The sequence below is a fragment of the Balaenoptera acutorostrata genome, chromosome 3, assembly GCF_949987535.1.
Source record: "Balaenoptera acutorostrata chromosome 3, mBalAcu1.1, whole genome shotgun sequence".
Taxonomy (NCBI): Eukaryota; Metazoa; Chordata; class Mammalia; order Artiodactyla; family Balaenopteridae; genus Balaenoptera; species Balaenoptera acutorostrata.
Genome location: NC_080066.1, coordinates 24874886 through 24893396, shown reverse-complemented (window position 1 = coordinate 24893396; position 18511 = coordinate 24874886). Strand labels below are relative to the sequence as shown.

The window sequence follows — 18511 nt, the reverse complement described above, 5'->3', positions numbered from 1 at the left end:
TGGCTTCTCCTCCAACCAGTGCACAAAACTGAAGGGCACCGATGACCTAATGCTCAAATCCAATTTGTGCGCCCCTCTCTCTGAACCTCCGAGGACTCCGACAGTGCCTTCCACGGCCCCGTCCTGCTGCGCCTCTCGTTCTCCTACCTCTGCTCCATCAGGCGCAAAAGTTTGCTCAGAAAACGGTGAGTGAGTCAGTTACAGGAGAAGAGAGAAGGGTGATCAGAGGGAGGAAGAGACAAATAGAACAGAGCGTAGGTGGTGTCGGCAGGGGAAGAAGCAAACAGCGCCAAGCGTCTGGTACCCGGGAGCCCCTCAGTGAATGCGTGTCTCCTTCTCTTGCCCCTCCCCTTTCAGGTACAAGGTCAGCACTCAAAGGATTCCGTAAATTGATGGGATTTTTTTCTGTTCGTGAAATCACGGAATTCCGTTATTTCCTTTCACATGCACGATCATGAAAACTTCTCCCCAAACACCGAAAGTAACTAAGATCATTTCCAACCTCAACTATATCATATGATTACAGTTATAACAATGTTGAAAGTGCAGGAAACCACTTAGTAGGAAAATTAGTTCTCTGAGTGTTAAAATTAGAAAACACTTCAGAACGCAAATATGAGCTCCCACAGCTCAGGTTGGGCTAACTTAATGGAAAGAAGACAGGTTCCTGACCTCAGAGGTTTGTCATCTGTTGAATTCTAGTGGCCAGCGGGGGAGATGTCTCTTTAGGGCAAACGTTTAGAGAGAGACTGGCCCACAGGATAACAGGAAGGAGGATATTCTCTCTCTGGCGAAGTCAGAAGAAGGATCTGGATGCAAACAAGCCCCCCTCACATGTTCACTGTTACAGCAGACCTTTCTGCTCTGCAGTCTATCCAAGAGCCACAGTTACAATAATTAGCTTTTTATAGAAATCGGGACCATCAAACGCCCTCATGGGCCTCAAAGATGATTTCTTTCAATTTCAAAATCAGATGAAATGGAGATAATTTTATGAATGGGTTTTTAAAAATAATAAAATGATAAAAAAATTTCTCTTGCCTAACCAGCAATTTCTCCATCAGTAGGGCTTCGCCAGGTGGATGGGATACATAAAGTGCGAGAGGACCAAAATGAGACAAGACTCTGATGTGGGCACCTGTGCTGTCGATACAATTAGAGGCCCGGCGCGTTGCAGAGCAGACAGACAAGCAGAGTTTTATTTCTGTAACTAGATTTAAATGGAGAATATTAATTAAAACACGTCTCCAAACCCAAAGAAGGAGTTTGGGTTTCAGACAAACTGTAGCAGCTGTGCTTCTTTTCCCGGAGTGAAGTCACATTTATCCTACACCCCCCAGAGGTCCACAGTGTATCAATGGAGTACACAGCACTTCTTCTTAAACGTTCACAAAAGTAAATGCCACCAAAAACTGAAAATAAAGGAAGATATTCTCGTAAGAGGAAAGAGGAACCAGCAGGGTCTTTCCTTCTCTGCAGCACAAACGTAACCTTCTAAGAAGCCAGAGGAAAGCATGAAACAAGCTTGGAAAAGAAAACAAGACTTTTCCAAGTTATTTACCCTTAAACGTAGGTGTTTTCGTTCAGTCTCCTGAATAACTGACTGCTCTGGGCACATCCCCAAAATTAATGCAACTGCTGCATCTAATACACCCCCAAAATATTATCTAATAATCACTATGCTCATCTCTCTTTTGGTTATTAGTTACAAAAATTGTAATAAGAGCAGTAATAATCTGACATGTTTTCCCAGCTGGACTCTATCGCTTGGCCTGAAACTGCCCTCTATCTTTGTTTCGATTCTTCACAGAAGGCTCACCTCCCCTGGACAACCCACCACCCGGAGAGCAGGCCCTTCCCCCCCAGGCTCAACGGCAAAGTCGGGGAGCCCAGTGCTTCCCTGGTAGGCAGCCCCCTTCGCCCGGCACCAAAGTACTCCCTACTTTATCACTTCAATTTGATTAAAAGACCACTCTCCAAAGAAGGCTAGATTTTCAGGAATTATCCACGTCCCCCTGGAAGACCAATAGGAGAATCCCATCATACCCTGTACCTTCATTCAGCTTGGTCACCAGAAACGCAACAATCCTAGAACTTTCCTTCTGCCCTGAATCCCATTCCCATACGGCTCTGCACTTCCCCCTTGTCTGACCCAATCTCAAGCTCCTTGCTGCTTCCCGAACCCACCCATTATGCCCTCTGAGCTCATGATCCATCAGCAGCAAAATGCCCTTATACTCTAGACTATTTTCCAGAGTATTCTTTTCCACCTGTGGTTTTCCCTTCTGCTATGGACTGAGTATGTCCCGCCAAATTGCTACGTTGAAGCGCTACCCTCCCCCATGTGACGGTACTGGGGGTGGGGCTTTGGGGTGGTTAAGTTTAGATGAGGTCGCGAGGATGGATCCTCCACGACGGGGCACCCTTGTGAGCAGAGACCAGGGAGCGTGTCCGCCCTCTCAGATGCGGGGACACTGCAAGAAGGCAGCTGTGTGCAAAGCTTAGGAAGGGAGTCTCGCCAACCTGCCCTCCTGATGGAGACTTCCAGCCTCCAGACCGTGAGAACCCACGTCTGCTCCCTAAGCCGCCCAGCTCAGTCCGTGGCCCCCTGCTGGAGCAGCCCGAAATCACTAGACACGGCCCCTCTCCCACCTCATCCTCTCCTTCCTCTCCGCTGGACTGTCGCCCTCTGTGTGTGAACCGGGGGTAACACTTCCCAACTTAAAGGAGGAAAACCACTTTCTCTCTCCATCTCTCATCTTCCTTCGTTCACCTCACACTCCTCTGTTTCCATTTACAGTAAAACTCCTCAAGACACTCAAGACTCCCCTTTCTCTCCTTCAGCCCCTCAGGAACCCAATCCAATGGGGCTTCCCTGAAACAGGTCTTATTAGCAAGATCACCTGAGGTGCCGGCATCGCCAAGGAGCTGTTCTCAGATCTCCTCCTATTGGACCCCGTCGGCAGCTGGCAGCGCCGCCCAACACTCCCTCCTCCGCAGACACTGTCTATACTTACCCCCAGGACCCAGTCTCCCCTGATCCTTCCATGTCCCCAACTCAAATGACGGTGACCTCAGGGCTCGATCCTTGGACTGTCCTCTTCCACCTACATTCACACCAGGGCGCACCTGGCTGCAAACATCGTCCATGCGCTAGCAAACCCATGGTCACCAAGTGTATATTTCAGACCCACACACCCATCTCCACTTGGAGGTGCAGTGGACAGGCTTCAACTGCCCGAATCAGACAGATTTACTCTGTCCTACGGCTCTCTCTTCTCCTCGATTTCCCTCTCCTGACTGTCAAGGCCTCCGTGAATTCTGTTACTCTCACGGTCCATATCCAATTCACCAGGAAACCCTCCCTGTATCCAAAACGTATTTGTTTATTTGTTTACTGTCCCTCCCTCTAGAACCTAAGCCTCCGAGAAATCAGGGACTTCATTTTGTTTGTTGCTTTATTCATAGTAGCTAAAACCATGCCTGGCAATAGGAGGTGCTCAATCAAGACCTTTTTGGAACTTGTTCAATGAATTTCAAGATGGGCACTGATATTGGATCAAATTATTCTGTACATCTAAAACTTAATGATTGATTCACTCCAAGAATTTATTTGGTACCATACGTTCTGTGTCAATGGGGGCCCAGGAGGCAGCATTTGCCACTGATTTTCTTGCTACAGAATCCTACCCTACAGTACAATAAGAAAGTTCAGCAAAAGTATCTTACCTTCTTTACAGGCAAATCATAAAACCTTCACAACAAAAAAAACTTCATACTTCTTTGGCCAACCTTCCTGGACACTGTCTAGCTAATTCCGGAACCACACATTATGTATGTGCTATAGTTTATACCACCCACAGGCTCGGTACACTGTTCTCAATGGGTTAACATTCAGCATAAGCCTAAAACAACAGCAACAAGAACACCGGAGAATACTGTCCAGAGGCACGTCTGCATCTCTGATTTAGCTGACTGACTTAACTGGATGTCACTTAGGCAAGACTTTTCCTCTTTCCAGTATAACCTGAAATGCCTAAGTCCTCCCCCCTGAGGCTCTGCAGGGGGGACTGTCAACTCACCTGGGGGGCACATCTGCTCACCTTGACTCCCCAGCTTCCAGCACAGTGCCCACCAGTACATGCTTATGACTCAGGAATTGCTTAGGACCCGACTAAATGGATGAATGGGATGGATGGATGGATGATGTTTCATTGTCTGCTGGCTTCCCAGAGCTGGGAGAGCATCTGATGCGGCCATGCACAGTAATAGCTGCTGAGTGTCAGATAACTGAATGAAAGACCCTGGGAAGGTGCGGATGGACAAAAAACAATACGCCTACACCCAGCAGTCCCCACGCCACTGACTTCTGCACTTTCTGAGGCTAAAGAGCTATGAAGACCACAGAAGCAGATTGAGGGAGAGAAAAATCTTACTCAATAAAGGTGAACATGCCTGGCTCCTTTGTGCCCTGGTGGCAACCCAATTAGTCACCCCAAACTCTGGCATCATCAGACCAGTACTCAGGGCTCTTAGTCATTTCTGCAGTCACTGTTTGCAAAGTTCAACTAATCACAACCTACTCTCTTAAAAACCCAGGAAGGCTCAATGGGTCGTGTCTAAACCTCTGCATCCCTGGACCAGATGGTGATGAAGAGTACCAAAGTGACTCTTTTAGGTACATTAGACATAGATCGATAGATAACAATTAACAGATAGAAAGATGAAAAATGATGGATAGATGAATGGATGAATATGATATACAGAGATAAATGATAGAAAGACAGATATAGACAGATGATGGATGGCTGGGTAGGTGGGGGGAGTGAGGGGAGGGCAGTGTAGGGTGGATGTGTGCACATGCGTGTCTCTGTATTTTACGAATCAGGAACAACTTTCCCCCCTTGGTGGAGGAGAAGCTGTGTCCAGTCTCACTTATTTTATCTTATCCATCTAGCCCATCATATTCAGACTGGTCCCTCAGTGTCAGGGTGAGTCAGAGGTCCCAAGCCCGGCAATCTCCACTAAGTGGGGCAGACGGTTGTGCTAGAGGGAAGGAAGCAACCAGGGAGGCTCATGGATCCAGAAAGTTTCCTGAGTGTCCAGGACTCATGTTGCTTTCTCCTAAGTTCCACATCAGAAAGAAAAGGCAATAAAAATCCAGTGCCATATTTTTTGCTTTTCCACAGAAAAGGCACAACCTGTCGATTTTCCCTCTATAAATGTTCATCTCTTAAACGGCTGAAACCTCGCTGCCCAAAGGCAGCAAGTGAAACACAGGCCACCCCTGCTGCTGAGGAGCAATTCCGTTACCACCCGTAGCTTCACGCATCGGAAGGTGATGTGGAAAATGGGAAAAAGGACTCCTATCGACTCCCCACCGAAAATGATATGTTTCTCTTTTTTGCTAAAAACAGAGGTTACACACCGCAAATAATTTAAACCAAATAATGTTTAAGAAAAACCCTGGGCTCCCCCCAAATCTCTGTAAGGCATGTGGGATTTGATCCTGGCAGGCTGCCTTCTAACCCATGGCCTTTACAGAGTTGTTATGAAAACAGAGACTCTCATTCTTCCTAAGCGGGTGTTTTCAGAGCCATTTCTGCCAGTAGGACCCTGTCGGTCGGTGTTCTCCCATCTCATTGTGTGTCTGCATTAGAAGCTGAACTTTCCATCGCAGGACACATGGACAGGAGTGAATACATCAGATGCCCCCCACCACCGCTTCCTCCTGCGCTCACTAGCTCTCTCTCTCTCACACCGACACAGGCACACAACACCTGCCTTACTGCACTGTAGACAAAGTCAATACCACAGACCTGGCCACTCACGAGCTTGCATATAAAGCATGAAGCAGAAGTTCTTTGAATGCCTCTGCGAATGGCCGACAAGACTCTATCCCACGGAGCTGATGATCTCAGAGGTGTGGGAGGCTTGGTATGCAAAACCTCCCAAGTTCCCCGAGGGCCCCCAGGGACCTGCAGTTTATTTGACTTGGGGAGACCCTGGAGTTACTGGGGCAGGCGTGCATGGGAAAGTACTGGGGATAGAAAAGGACAGTCCTGGTTGGTGACGACCATCCTGATCTTGCGAGTTTCATTTATGACAAACACCATCACTTCCTGTCTGTCGTCACAGGGCCCACTCTCCCTGCGACTGCACCTGGGGGTCCCACAAAACGCCCCGGGGACCTGAGGGGCTGTGGATGGGCTCAACCTGCCCCCTCCCCTCCAGGCTACTTTCTGGGAGCCCCTTGTTCGAGGTGACTGGACCTGACCGGGCTCCTGCCCTTAGAGGTTGCCTGCCCCCCTCGACCGCCCTCCTTCTGCAATCGAGGTCCCTACGCGCTCAGCCCCACTCAAGCTCAGGACGCTCGCTGCCCAGAAAGTGAACACGCGTTCCTCCTCCTGTTTGCCAGAAACTTCCTCCCCTCTGGTCCACCGCCCTCTCAGAGCTCAGGACCCCTCTCCAAAGGCCGGCTCCACACCCATGCCCACAGACCTTATGGACTTCTCGAAGAACCAGACAGAGGGAAAACAGCCACCACTCTACATTTTCCAAAGACAGAAAAACGTTTAACTACTAACACCCCTGATGGCCTGAAAAAGCGAACGTGCTCTGTCTTTGCTCCAATGCCCTCATTCTCTGTAAGGGAAATGCAATCTGAAACCATGCCCAGGTCCTGGGCTGAAGCAGGAGTATTAGCATAAACACTGGCTTGGTGGGACTTACATTTTTCTTGCACTCATGGAACTGAAGTGCTCGCTTTTTTTCTTTCTTTCTCTCCTGCCTCATGCATTTTCTGAACATCAGCAAAAATCGAGTTCCTGTCATCAGAAAACTGCTCTGGCCTAGCTTTTAAACTTGATGGCTGGCACCTATCAGAGGACTGATGAGGGCTAACTGCTGTTGAATTCTAAAGAAATTATGTAGGAAAGTAAACTAGCCAAGCCCCAAAGAGAGACTGACCCTCAGGCCACCGTGTTTGTTAACAGGGCCCGCAGGTGGCCAAGGACCTCTCTGGAACCACTGGGACGTGGGTGTGAAACGGTCTTGCGGGGACTTTACAAGTGCATCCATTCACCAGGTTTCTGTGAGCTTCCCTGTCCCATCCTGAGCACCGGCAACAAAACCAGGCACAAATTCAGGCAGGTGACATGGCCATGGCAAGGTTGCCCTCAAGGGCTGAAAACACTGGGGAAACTCAAGAGAGCCCATTAGGTCTAGGCGCTGTATTTTATACAGTGGCAGATATCCCTACATGTAATCTGGGCTTGGTTTCTTCTTAGACCGAATCTACCATCTGCGGGATCTGTGGTCTGTGCCGACTTAAACGCACAGGAAGCGCTCACTTGTCTAGGGGTAGTGTTCCAGCCGCCCCCACTCTCCGAGGCATCGGCCCTGGCAGTAAGAAGGGCCCCTGGGCATCGAGCTTGCTGAGCTGACTCTTGGGAAGGTCTCACGGGGTCTTCCTTAACCTTCCCCACCTGGAAATAACCTCTGCTGAAGCTGAACACCGTCACGGTTCTATTAAAGGGCTCTATGGCGAGTAGGAGCTCAATAAATAAAGTTTAGTCGATTGATAGAAGTTGACTTAAATTTGTTAGCTGATTTCCCAGCCTGAGGGAGTAAAGGCGGCAAACCTAAAAGGAACTGGGGACGTTAGAGGCTGACCCAGTGAGCAGCATGGTGAGAAAATGGGACCAAGAAGAGAGAAAGCTCAGGAGCGGATGCAGAACTCAGTGTGTGTTCATTCGCGCGTGTTCACTGGGTATCTGCTACGTGCTCGACGTTGTATTGTAACAGCGTGATACGAAGGACAGATGTTAATAATGGTGAGTCCTGAGTCATTTACTAATTATATTTACCATCCTTGAAGCAAACTTTGGATTAACCATTAATAATTTTGGATTGTTGGATATTTTGATTTCTGTACTTATCGGTTCCCAGAAAGAATACGAGTGATCCAGAGTTCATTGCACTAAGTGAGCAAATTCTCTCTCTCAGTGTGCGTGTTAGGGATATGTAAATAGAATTGCTGATATCTTCCCCTTTCATCCTACAGCAACAAAAGAGGTGTCAACAGATAAAGGGCTCTACCTTGGTAATTCAGTCTTATATCTGGGGCTGGAAGGTGAGTTTAAAAGAAGTGACCCTTATTTATGTGGGGTTTTCGTGTTCTTTACAAAGGATGATGTCTCTGGGCTCACCCTGCAGGGGAGGGCTCCTTGTCTCCCGCCTACCCTGTAAACAGTCAGATGGAAAGAATAGATACTATGGGCCAAGCCGGGGCCCTGCACCATGTCTCGGCTGCTGGCTGGGGCTCACTCCCCAGCAGCCCCGATGGCCTCCGAGAGGGGCTGCCCCACCCCCTCCTCGGCCACCATCTCCCTTTAACTTCTCATCAGTGGGATCCACTCGCCACTCAGGCTGGACGCCAGCCTTGCACTGTTTGATTTCAGAACGTAAAGCATGAAGGTGATAGATCTCAAGAAAAGCAAGTCTAAATAAGGACACAGGCAAAGCGCCCAGGACGGGGTCCTGGCCCGCAGGAGACTCTGGATTCGAATTTCTGCACTTTCCACGCCTGTCCCTACGGTCCTCATATTTAAGGTGTTGCAAGCGTTCCTTCCTGTTTTCCTTGCCGTGATCCCACCAATGCTCCAGGCTTCCCAGATGCTTTTCCGTCCCCTGGAGCAGGCTGACCCCTTCCCCCACCCCACAGGCCGTGCAGGAAGCCCCCGAGATCTCCAAGCCCCTGAGCCCGCCCTGAGATACTGACTACCCTGAAGATGCTATTGGCTTGTCCGTCGCTCCCATGACTGAAAGCTCAGGACGGGCAGGAAGCACCTGCTATGCATCTTCTACGTCAAATTCGTCTGAGTAAATAACAACAGCAGTAGCCTGGTCCCTTTCTTACAGGGTTGCTTCTCAACTGTAACCCCAATTTTTTCTCTAAAACAGATTTTTTTCCAAAATATGAGAAAGTCTTTAACTGCGAATACTGTTGATGGCCTGAAAAGGTAAACGCATTCTGGCTTTGCTGCAATGATCTCCTCCTCTTTGGGCAAAATGAAATGTGAAATCTCACAGGGGCTCTCACAAGGCGGGAACTGCACAGGCGCGGTATCACCTGGGCTCCAGTCACCCACAGCTTCAGCCCCATATCCCTCAGGACGCCAGGGAAGCCGTTCCCAGGCAGCCCCTCTCCTCCATCCTGCCTCCTGCTGAGGCAGAAGGCCAGCCAGATTTCTCATTTTCTCTTTTCAAAACATAACATACTCTTTTATACCAGTGAATTTTACACCTCTACGTAAGGACCAATGCCGTCCTCCAGCCGCACGTGACCACGCTGAACTCCACCGGTGCAGCCCCATCTGTGCTGTGCACTCAAGGCGCCGTCACTTTGCCTACTTCAGATCAAGTGTCACATCCAGAGATCCGTCACATCCCCCCCTGCGCCCAGGCCACACGCTCTGGTCTCCACCGAGCCTTCACCCGACCGTACGTCTCACTTAGAATTATGTCATCTCCCAAATGGGCAGAGGGCAGGGGGTGTTTATTTCTTGACCTGGTACTTGATGCCGTGCCTGGCTCCCAGAAGTTGCCGAACACACATTTGTTCGATGGATAAATGGACGGATAAATGGATAACTGGATCGTTGTGCCCAAGGAATTAAAACACATGGTATAATTAACTCATCGTGGTATAAATTTGATGTTTGGGGGGTGCTTTTTTGTCACAAAAAACAGGAATGTACCTACACAAAGGCTCAAAATCGGCCATCTTTTTAAACAGAAAAGCCATGATTCACAAAAGACTTCACTCAAACGTAGAGCAGCGTTTCCCTGACTCGGGGTGGAAGGCACATTCCTCCCACTAGACAGGGAGTGTTTCCGGGGCAGGAACACCATTTCTATCTTTGTACCACCAGCCTCCAGCCCGCAGGACTGAGAGGAAAGAGGTGCTTGGTACGTGTTGCCTGCATGGACTCAAATTCCTATGACCCCCTTCTTCAGGGATTGTGCCCACGTGGCCACCACCCCGTGAAAACCAGTCCCCTGGAGCTGTGGATGTGCTTTACCTCTTTAAGGACCAGCACGCATTTGCCTGGTCCCACCGACTGAGGCAGCTCTGCGATCCTCCCCTTGTTGAGGTAGGGGCCCGAGAAACACCTGTGGTTGATGAAAAGCTGAGGACAGCAGTACTTCCCATTGACGGTACCTGCAGGGAAGAGAAACACAGCTGATGCTTTCGGACTGGAGAAACCTGCTTAACCCACTGTGTTGGCAAAACTACCCAGAGGCGCACTGTGTCTTCATATCAGAATGTTTTACATCCACAGTAACATCTTAGGAATCCTGATTATTTTTTTCTACCATATAAATGAACCTTTCTGTTTATTATGCAGGATTCAAAACACACACACAAAACACAAAAAATAAGACAAGGACAACTAAGGTATCCTCCAATGTAGCTTAAAGAGAAAAACACCAATTACACAGCTAAGTTCCCCTGTGTAACCTACCCCAGGAAATCCTGCACCCAACCCCCCAGAAAGAACCCACTACCCTGAAGCTGGCATTTACCATTCCCACGAAAGTCTAGAAACTTTACCACACAACATATATGTGTATCCACAAGCAATTCAGGATACTTAGGTTATTTTAAAAATATTCCATAAAGGTTTTCTGCAACATTTTGTCAGTTCAACATGAGGTTTCTGAGATCCACCCAAACGGGTAAATGTATATCCAGAAAATTCATTCACTTTTCACTTTGTGTAGTATTCCATTGTGTGAATATAACACAACTGAATTTTCTATTCTCTTACTGATGGACATTTAGTTGTTTCTACTTTTTAAATATTACCTATGGTGCTTTAACGAACACAACTGTGAAATCCACTCCCGCTTACGGACAAGAGATTCTTCCAGGTCTACAACACGGGGTGGAACTGCTCAGCCACCGGGTCCGTGTATCCTGTTTTACTAGAAGCGGCCAAGCTATTCACCACAGGGACCCAAATTACACTCGAATAAGCACTGCCCAGTGCCTGTTTTTTTTTTTCCAACTGAAGTATAGTTGATTTACAATGTTGTGTTAGTTTCGGGTATACAACACAGTGATTCAGTCATACATATATATGTATGTATCTATATTCTTTCTCAGATTCTTTTCCCTTATATGTGATTACCACATACTGAGGAGAGTTCCCTGTGCTATACAGTAGGTGCCTGTTGGTTATCTAATTTGTATATAATCATGTGTATCTGTTCATCTTTGCCCCACACCCAGGCCAACCCTAGGTGTGGTCAAGCTTCCTCATCTTGCCAGTCCATGGATGTGAAATGCGCCTCCCAGGGGCTTAACTCTGCATCTTCCTCGTTAGCCTTTCTACTTACAAAGCAAAAGGGCAAGGTGCTGATCTAATTGTGTCTCAAGCTGCCGCCGGGAAAAAGCAGAACAACTAAATGGTGAGGTACCCCTGTCATCACTGGGATGCGTCCTGATGTCCTACACACACGGACTGCGGTCACACAGCCAGCTGACACTCACCCTCTCCTGCCACTGTTCCAAGTCAAGCTGCACTAACAGTATAAAACTTTCTTTCTCTATAAAAACTTGTTATTCATTTGGGATGGTGATTTGACAGTCTGGGAAGCTTTGTTCTCACAGGACTTCAACTGAGAACCAACAGGTAAGGAGGGAGACATGTTATTTTTCTGGGAATGAAACAGAAGGAGTAAAATAACAATTACCAACTCTGAAAGATGACATGGTTCTTTTAAAACCATTCTGAAGTTTGAATTTTATACAACAGGCAAAAAAAAAAAAAAAAAGTCCATAGCTGCATTTACATGGAAATTTGGGGATAAGATTACTCTGCCCAGACCTTTAGGAAAAAACCACCTTAGTAAGTCTACGCACAAAACCGCTCTCTTTACTACAAAGAAAACTTTGCCTAATAGGATTCTTCCACGGTATATAGGTTTTAATTCTGGAATTCAGAACAGGCTTCGTTTTGGCTGGGAAATAGAATTCTTAATCAAATATATTACTTAATGTACAAACATGTCTATAATCAGATTTGTGGTCAAAGGGTAATTCACGTCTGTGTTTTTAAAGGTTACTGTAAGATGCAGGACTTTATACATTAAAACACATATACTGTTCCCAACCAGCTATTCAAACAGAGGGTTTTAGGGAACAATTCAAAAGCCCACAGGGACTTAAGGATTAACCACTAGTGTAAACATGGAAGTGCAACTGGCATACGATGTCCAAAAAGAAATGCCTAATAACGATATTTTCAACTCCTTCTTTTTCCACATGATTATTCGTGATACACAGTCCTAACTGGGCTCGTAATTTCCAAGTAACACATGGACCCTTTTCCTCAGACCAAGGGAAGTGTCTAGAGCTACTGACCAAGAAGCAGAAAAGGCACCAAGAATTTAGCTTAGAAATGAGTAGGTATCTGTAAATAAGCAGCAAGAAAAAAAGACAGTTGGCTCAAAGTTGAGTATTCTCATGTTGACCTAAAAATATATCCATGTCTCCAGTCACAGTGACATACTGGGAAGTGTCAGGGCGTCCTAAGTAGCTCGTTTACCTGTGGTGTCCAGGTGAGGGAATAAACAAAGGTCGTGAGGTATTTTCTCAACAGGCACTGTGGATGACGATCTGTGGATAAAGAAAAAACTCCCATGGGTTTCACGCTTTAGAAGAAACTGGTACCTTCCAAAGTCTTTTCATAACTTAAAGCAGCTCTTAGAGAAATCTAAGCTAAGAATGTGGTCAGATACAACGTGTGCATGTATAAGAACAGGTAAGATCTTTGGGGGCAAGTCTTACAATAATTCCAAGAAGCCTATGGGTCTCCAGCCCCTGGAAGGGTCATCACTGATCACTGAGGTTCCTCTAGGTCACTCCTGGGCTTGTCGCTTGTTACAGAATTATAATAATGTCCTTAATTATATTTAGGACATGCAGAAAGTCAGCTTGCATTGACTTTAAGTCAGACTTCTCCTCATCAATGACCTTCTGCTGACTTTTGATTTCTGGCATCCATGCTTGTGTGGGTTATGGCCGCACTGAAAACAAAATCTCCAAAGAAAATCTAAGAAGTGATGATTCTTAAAATGTGAAGTAGGTTTATGAGTCTAAGACAGAAGTCTTTGCTGTTGTTCAGTAAAAAGTTGCTGAACAAATATAAAAACTGTCGCCTTAGGGGAAAAGAGGCAACTTGGCTTTCCCGGGGATGTACAGGCTGGCTGCGTAGAAACCGCATAGCTGGAAAACTATGTAAACTCCATGTAAACGGAAACAAGAGATCTTAGTGGGGTCATCTATGGTGCTGGTTCCCAAAGTGGGGTCCCCCAGCTGTCAAATCAGCATCACCTGGGAACCTGTTACACCCGGAGATGCTCAGGCCCCACCACAGACACCCTGAGTCAGAAACTCTGCAGAAGGGGCCCAGCAACCTGTGTTTTAACGAGCTGTCTAGTGACAGACGCGAGTAAAGGGTGAAAACCACTGATCCACAGACTGCAAATTGAGGAGTCATGAATTCAAATTTGGCCTCCGTGACGTGACTGTTAGCTTAGTTTTTCCTCTCTATTTCAATGTTATCCAGATAAAACTGGAGTGAGATGATTAACCTGAAACACTGTTAGAAATGTAAAAAGAATACCCAGAAAACTGTTATTTGCATCAAATAACAATGCAGTTATTATTCAATTTCGTTTTATTTAAGTTTCAATTCAGGTACATGAAAAAAAAGCTGTTTTCAATTCCCTTTCCAACAGTCTACTAAGAAAACATAATGACTTGGTAAGGGATGTGTATCGTAGTATATTCCAGACATTTTCCAATATATAAGAATGTTACCAACAGTGACGATTTTCCAAAAATATACAGCTGGCCTGTCCACAGGCTGTCAAACACCCTCCTTCCTCATAAAATTACAACAGAAATGTGGAGTAACCTAAGTTTATTCAGCAACAGAGGGCCCACACATTTTCACGTAGAATCTAATTCAATCTCCTAAAACACCTGAGAAATGGGTACTTTACAGAGGAGGGCATTGAGATGGGGAGAAATAAAGCAACCTGCTCCAGCTCACTGGGCTGGGAGCGGGCAGAGCCGAGGCCTGGACGGGCAGCTCTGTGGGGCCCCTGGGGGCATTAAGAACCATGGGCACAGAGTGCCTTTACCAGCAATGCAAGACGCTGGGCATCCTTCAGGTCGGCTGAGCTGGGAGGAAAGTGAGAAGTTACAATCTGGAGAAGAAACTGCTTTAGAAGCAAGACCTGTGTCCTGCACATAATAGATGCACAATAAGTAACAGGAGCTATGTGTTACTGTCCCCTCTACTACTGTGCTAGGTGTTGACTAGCTCTCTAACGAAAACAGCCCTGTTTCCCATCCTCTTGAAAGACACTTCAGAGTTTACCACAGAGTTTTTGTGAAAAAAAAAAAAAAAAACTTACTGTTTTTCTGGTTGCACAACTGCGATCTTTCTCTTCTTTTGTGCTGTAAAACAGGCAAAAAGGGAAAAAAAGAAAAGCAGCTTTGATAGCTAGCTAGGAAGAAGCATTTTTTAAAATGGTTCAGTAGGTATAGAACTGTCTGTTTTAAAGTAACAATTTAAAAACTGAAAAGTTATTTCATTCAGGCCACAATTTTATCTTAATTTCTTCTAGCATAAAATAGACTTTGACTTTTCAGAAGTGAAATCTAAATAGAATTTAGTACATTTAACTTTATCACTACACTGGCTACTTTATTCTAAAATGTGCTTCTAATAAAAAGAAAAAGAGCACACATATCAGACCTCCCAGGAACACAGCTGGTAAGATGGATTGGTGTAAGCACGATTACCCAGATGACTTTTTTCCCCACAGAAAATGTGATAAGTCAAAAAATTTTACCATAGCAGCATGCTCCCAAATTAGGATTAGAGGCATGTTTATAAACTATAACTTTTTATCATTAAAAGGAGGATTGGTGCCTAGCAAACATATACGTCTGTCAAATAGTGACATAAACCAGCCAGTAATAAACTTGGGGTTAAGAACATTTCCAGTTTACATTTATAACTGGTTAGAGTCACCTTCACAAAGACAGACCAGAGCCTCTGGCATATATAAATTTGGGCATAGATAAGCCTGCATCTTCCAACATTTGCAAAAATTAATTCTAACAGAACTTCTAAAGCTGTCAGAGTTTGGCAGATTCATTTAGACTTTGCCTCTTCAAAGCAAAATGTACATGTGAGAAACAAGACGAAAACAAAAATAAATAAGAGAAATAGTGACTCAAATTTCATCTAGTCTTGATTTTATTTAGTATCCAATTCCAGTACAGGCAGACCTCAGAGATATTGTGGGTTCAGTTCCGGACCACCCCAATAGAGTGAATATCGCAATAAAAGAGTCACAGGAATTTTTTTGTTTCCCAGTGAATATAAAAGTTATGTTTACACTATACTGTAGTCTACTAAGTGTGTAATAACATTATGTCTAAAAAAACAATGTACATACCTTAATTAAAAAATACTTTATCGCTAAAAAATGCTAACTATCATCTGAGGTTCAGTGAGTCATAGCCTTGCTTGATGCAGGGTTGCCTCAAACCTTCAATTTGTAAAAAAACGCAGTATCTGTGACAAGAGGTCTGCCTGTAATTACTACGAAAAAGTATGAACTCCGTGATCTCTAAAGTGAAAAATGAGTGTAGACTAACTTGCCTAACTCAGTCTTTGCTAATTAGGGTGAGATGCCTGCATCGTGTGATGTTTTGATGAGAAGCCACACACAACAGACCGGGAGGCGAAGTGCGAAACAGAGAGGAAACATCATTACGTTCAGCTTAACCCCGTGGGACTTCATCCAGAAAAACTCAAAATTCAGAATGCTCGTCGCCTCCCAAATCCACGTGAAGGAAGGAGGAAGAGGATCAGGACACAGATTTCTGTCTGAGGCACAGGGGGTAGGGCCCAAACCCGGAGAACCCGGGGAGAACCTGCCCAGTGGCTGTGGAGGCTGAGAGCCAAGGAACTGCATCATTTTAAGTGAGGATAAAAGAAAAAGAAAAAGAATGCCCTTGAGACTGAAATAATTATTCTAAGCTCAGATTTTTAGAAATATTTTAAAGTGAGGGACAGTGACGTCACTGTTATTGGATCAGATCCAGCGTGCAGTATGGGGGTACAGAAGGATTCCTTAAAATCCACCTCTGTCTATAACCTGGGCCCCCTACTTTGATTCACACGGATAATGCCCCATCCAACTCGAAATGAATATGCAGTAGGTCTCTTAAGTGTCCTTCAAAATCTGTTGACATCAGGGAACAGGAAGCCGACTATGGGATGGAACTCTCTTTATGGCAAAGTTCTGAGCATCTACGTAAGCGACCTTATGGTAGGATGCCACAAAGAAGTCAGCCAGCATATAAATTAATAAAGAAAACATTAGAAATATACTATATTTCACAAAAATTAAAGCCCCTTATCTTTAAGGACTCACATTTTAAAATAATACTTCTGTTACCCATTAGGGGGGAGTAATAAATGCCAAGATTGATTAGGTTTCAAGATTTTTAAATGGTTACCATTCCAGGAAAATGACCTACAATAATATATGTTAAAACACACACGGGGCTTCCCTGGTGGCGCTGTGGTTGGGAGTCCGCCTGCCAATGCGGGGGACACGGGTTCGAGCCCTGGTCCCGGAGGATCCCACGTGCCGCGGAGCAGCTGGGCCCGTGAGCCACAATTACTGAGCCCGCGCGTCTGGAGCCTGTGCTCCGCAACAAGAGAGGCCGCAATAGTGAGAGGCCCGCGCACCGCGATGAAGAGTGGCCCCCACTTGCCGCAACTGGAGAAAGCCCTCGCACAGAAACAAAGACCCAACACAGCCATAAATAAATAAATAAATAAAATTTTTAAAAAAATGTTTACAATCTAGTTACTGGGTAGATACAATAAGATCAGATTAAAAAAAAAACACACACTTATATGTATTTAAGTGGTATGTGTGTGTGTGTGTGTGTGTGTGTGTGTGTATGTGATGCTGTGTGGTTTAATTACTAATATTGTTTTAATTTGGCATTTTTGTGATCAGAAGATGTGATATAATGCTCTTTTCAAAGTCCAGTTGAAATCTCACTGGTTTAGTTAGTGCTCAGAGTAGTTAAGTGTTTATAGCTATGTCAGTAAATTATTGGGACCAATTATGATTATTTTGGGGTAAACCTCATGAGGAAAAGTAGTTCTTTCTCAGATATGATCATACAAACGTATAGTATATTAGCTGAAACTTTTTCTAATCAAGATCATGAATTGTACACAAAACGGGGAGTGAAGATTCCAGATCCTCTCTCTGTGCCTCATCATGTGACTTAGTTTGTCAACCAGGGAAATGCTTCCGCATATTCATCTCACGCAGACATTTAAAGGATAAATGAGACAAAAGTACTGGTGCTCTGTGTGAAATCAACAACCTTTTTTGGTTTTTACAATTTGGCTCCACTAACTATCTTTACCAAACTGCCTGTTTATTCACCCAAGTCCCAGATGTTACCCAGTTGGGCTCTGAGCAGGGCGATACTTACAGACTGTCTTGTGCGGTGTGGTCAGAGGGTAGGAGTTGGCTTCACACCAGCCCACGGGGAAGATGTCCATGGATTCAACATCAACAATGAACTCTGGAGCCGGACTCTGCAGGCCTGCAAGTAGTCAAGACAGCAGGTGCAAACAGGTTTTACCAACAAAGACACAGAAGAAGGAGGGAAAATACAGGGCACCCCTGAGACGGAAGAAGACATTCTTCTGAATGTTAAACACAAAGCTGACAGTATCTTACAACAGATACAAATGCCTGAAATGTAAAGTAGCAGGAGTACAAGGTATTCACATGAAGTAGGGGTCTGGAAAGGAGAGCTACTTCCCCCTGAAAATGGGAGGAAGAGGAAGGAATCTGGGGACAATTGGCATCTAAGCCAGAAAGGCTAGAAAGAACAAACGTCCTTCTTTCCTAAGAAGAGCTTTGAAATTAAGGAAGGTGGTCCAGCTTGTGGGGTGGAAGCAACAAGACTTCTTCACCCAACACCAAGCAGAGGTCAATCTTCTTCCAATGAAAGTTAAATGCTCCAGTTAAAAGGAACTAGTAGGGCTCAGTAACACTAGTTATAAGTAGTGATCCCCAAAGCACAATTTCCTAGGGAATGTGTTCGTTTATCCTGTCATGGAAGTCACTTATTTTGAACCCAGTTTGCAGTCTGCATACTTTCGCCATTTCACACAAAAATCACTTATACAGGAATGTCTCTTTAGTGGGGATCTGCCTACGTATCACCTCCTGTTTCATAATCATAATGGTGCCTGTGATAAATCAGCATCACAGCTGAGAGACTCTGAAAGAGAGAAAAGATCTGGATGTAATATGAGCAAAGGTTCCAAGAAACTCTGCTTACTGAGAGAGTAAATTTAGAACCCAGCAAACT

The 18511-nt window shown here is 45.4% G+C and overlaps 1 protein-coding gene across 6 annotated transcripts in view; it reads right to left on the bottom strand.

The window, feature by feature from the left end:
• Window positions 1–18511, bottom strand: part of SFMBT2 (Scm like with four mbt domains 2) — a 224681-nt gene that overhangs the window by 27178 nt on the left and 178992 nt on the right. For all 6 annotated transcript variants that reach the window (XM_057544328.1, XM_007167433.2, XM_057544331.1 and 3 more), the window contains 4 exons: window positions 17621–17734; window positions 14497–14539; window positions 12618–12688; window positions 10086–10225 (listed from right to left, as the gene is read on the bottom strand). In XM_057544328.1, the coding sequence (XP_057400311.1) occupies window positions 10086–10225; window positions 12618–12688; window positions 14497–14539; window positions 17621–17734 (368 nt within the window). The remainder of the gene's footprint in view (window positions 1–10085; window positions 10226–12617; window positions 12689–14496; window positions 14540–17620; window positions 17735–18511) is intronic.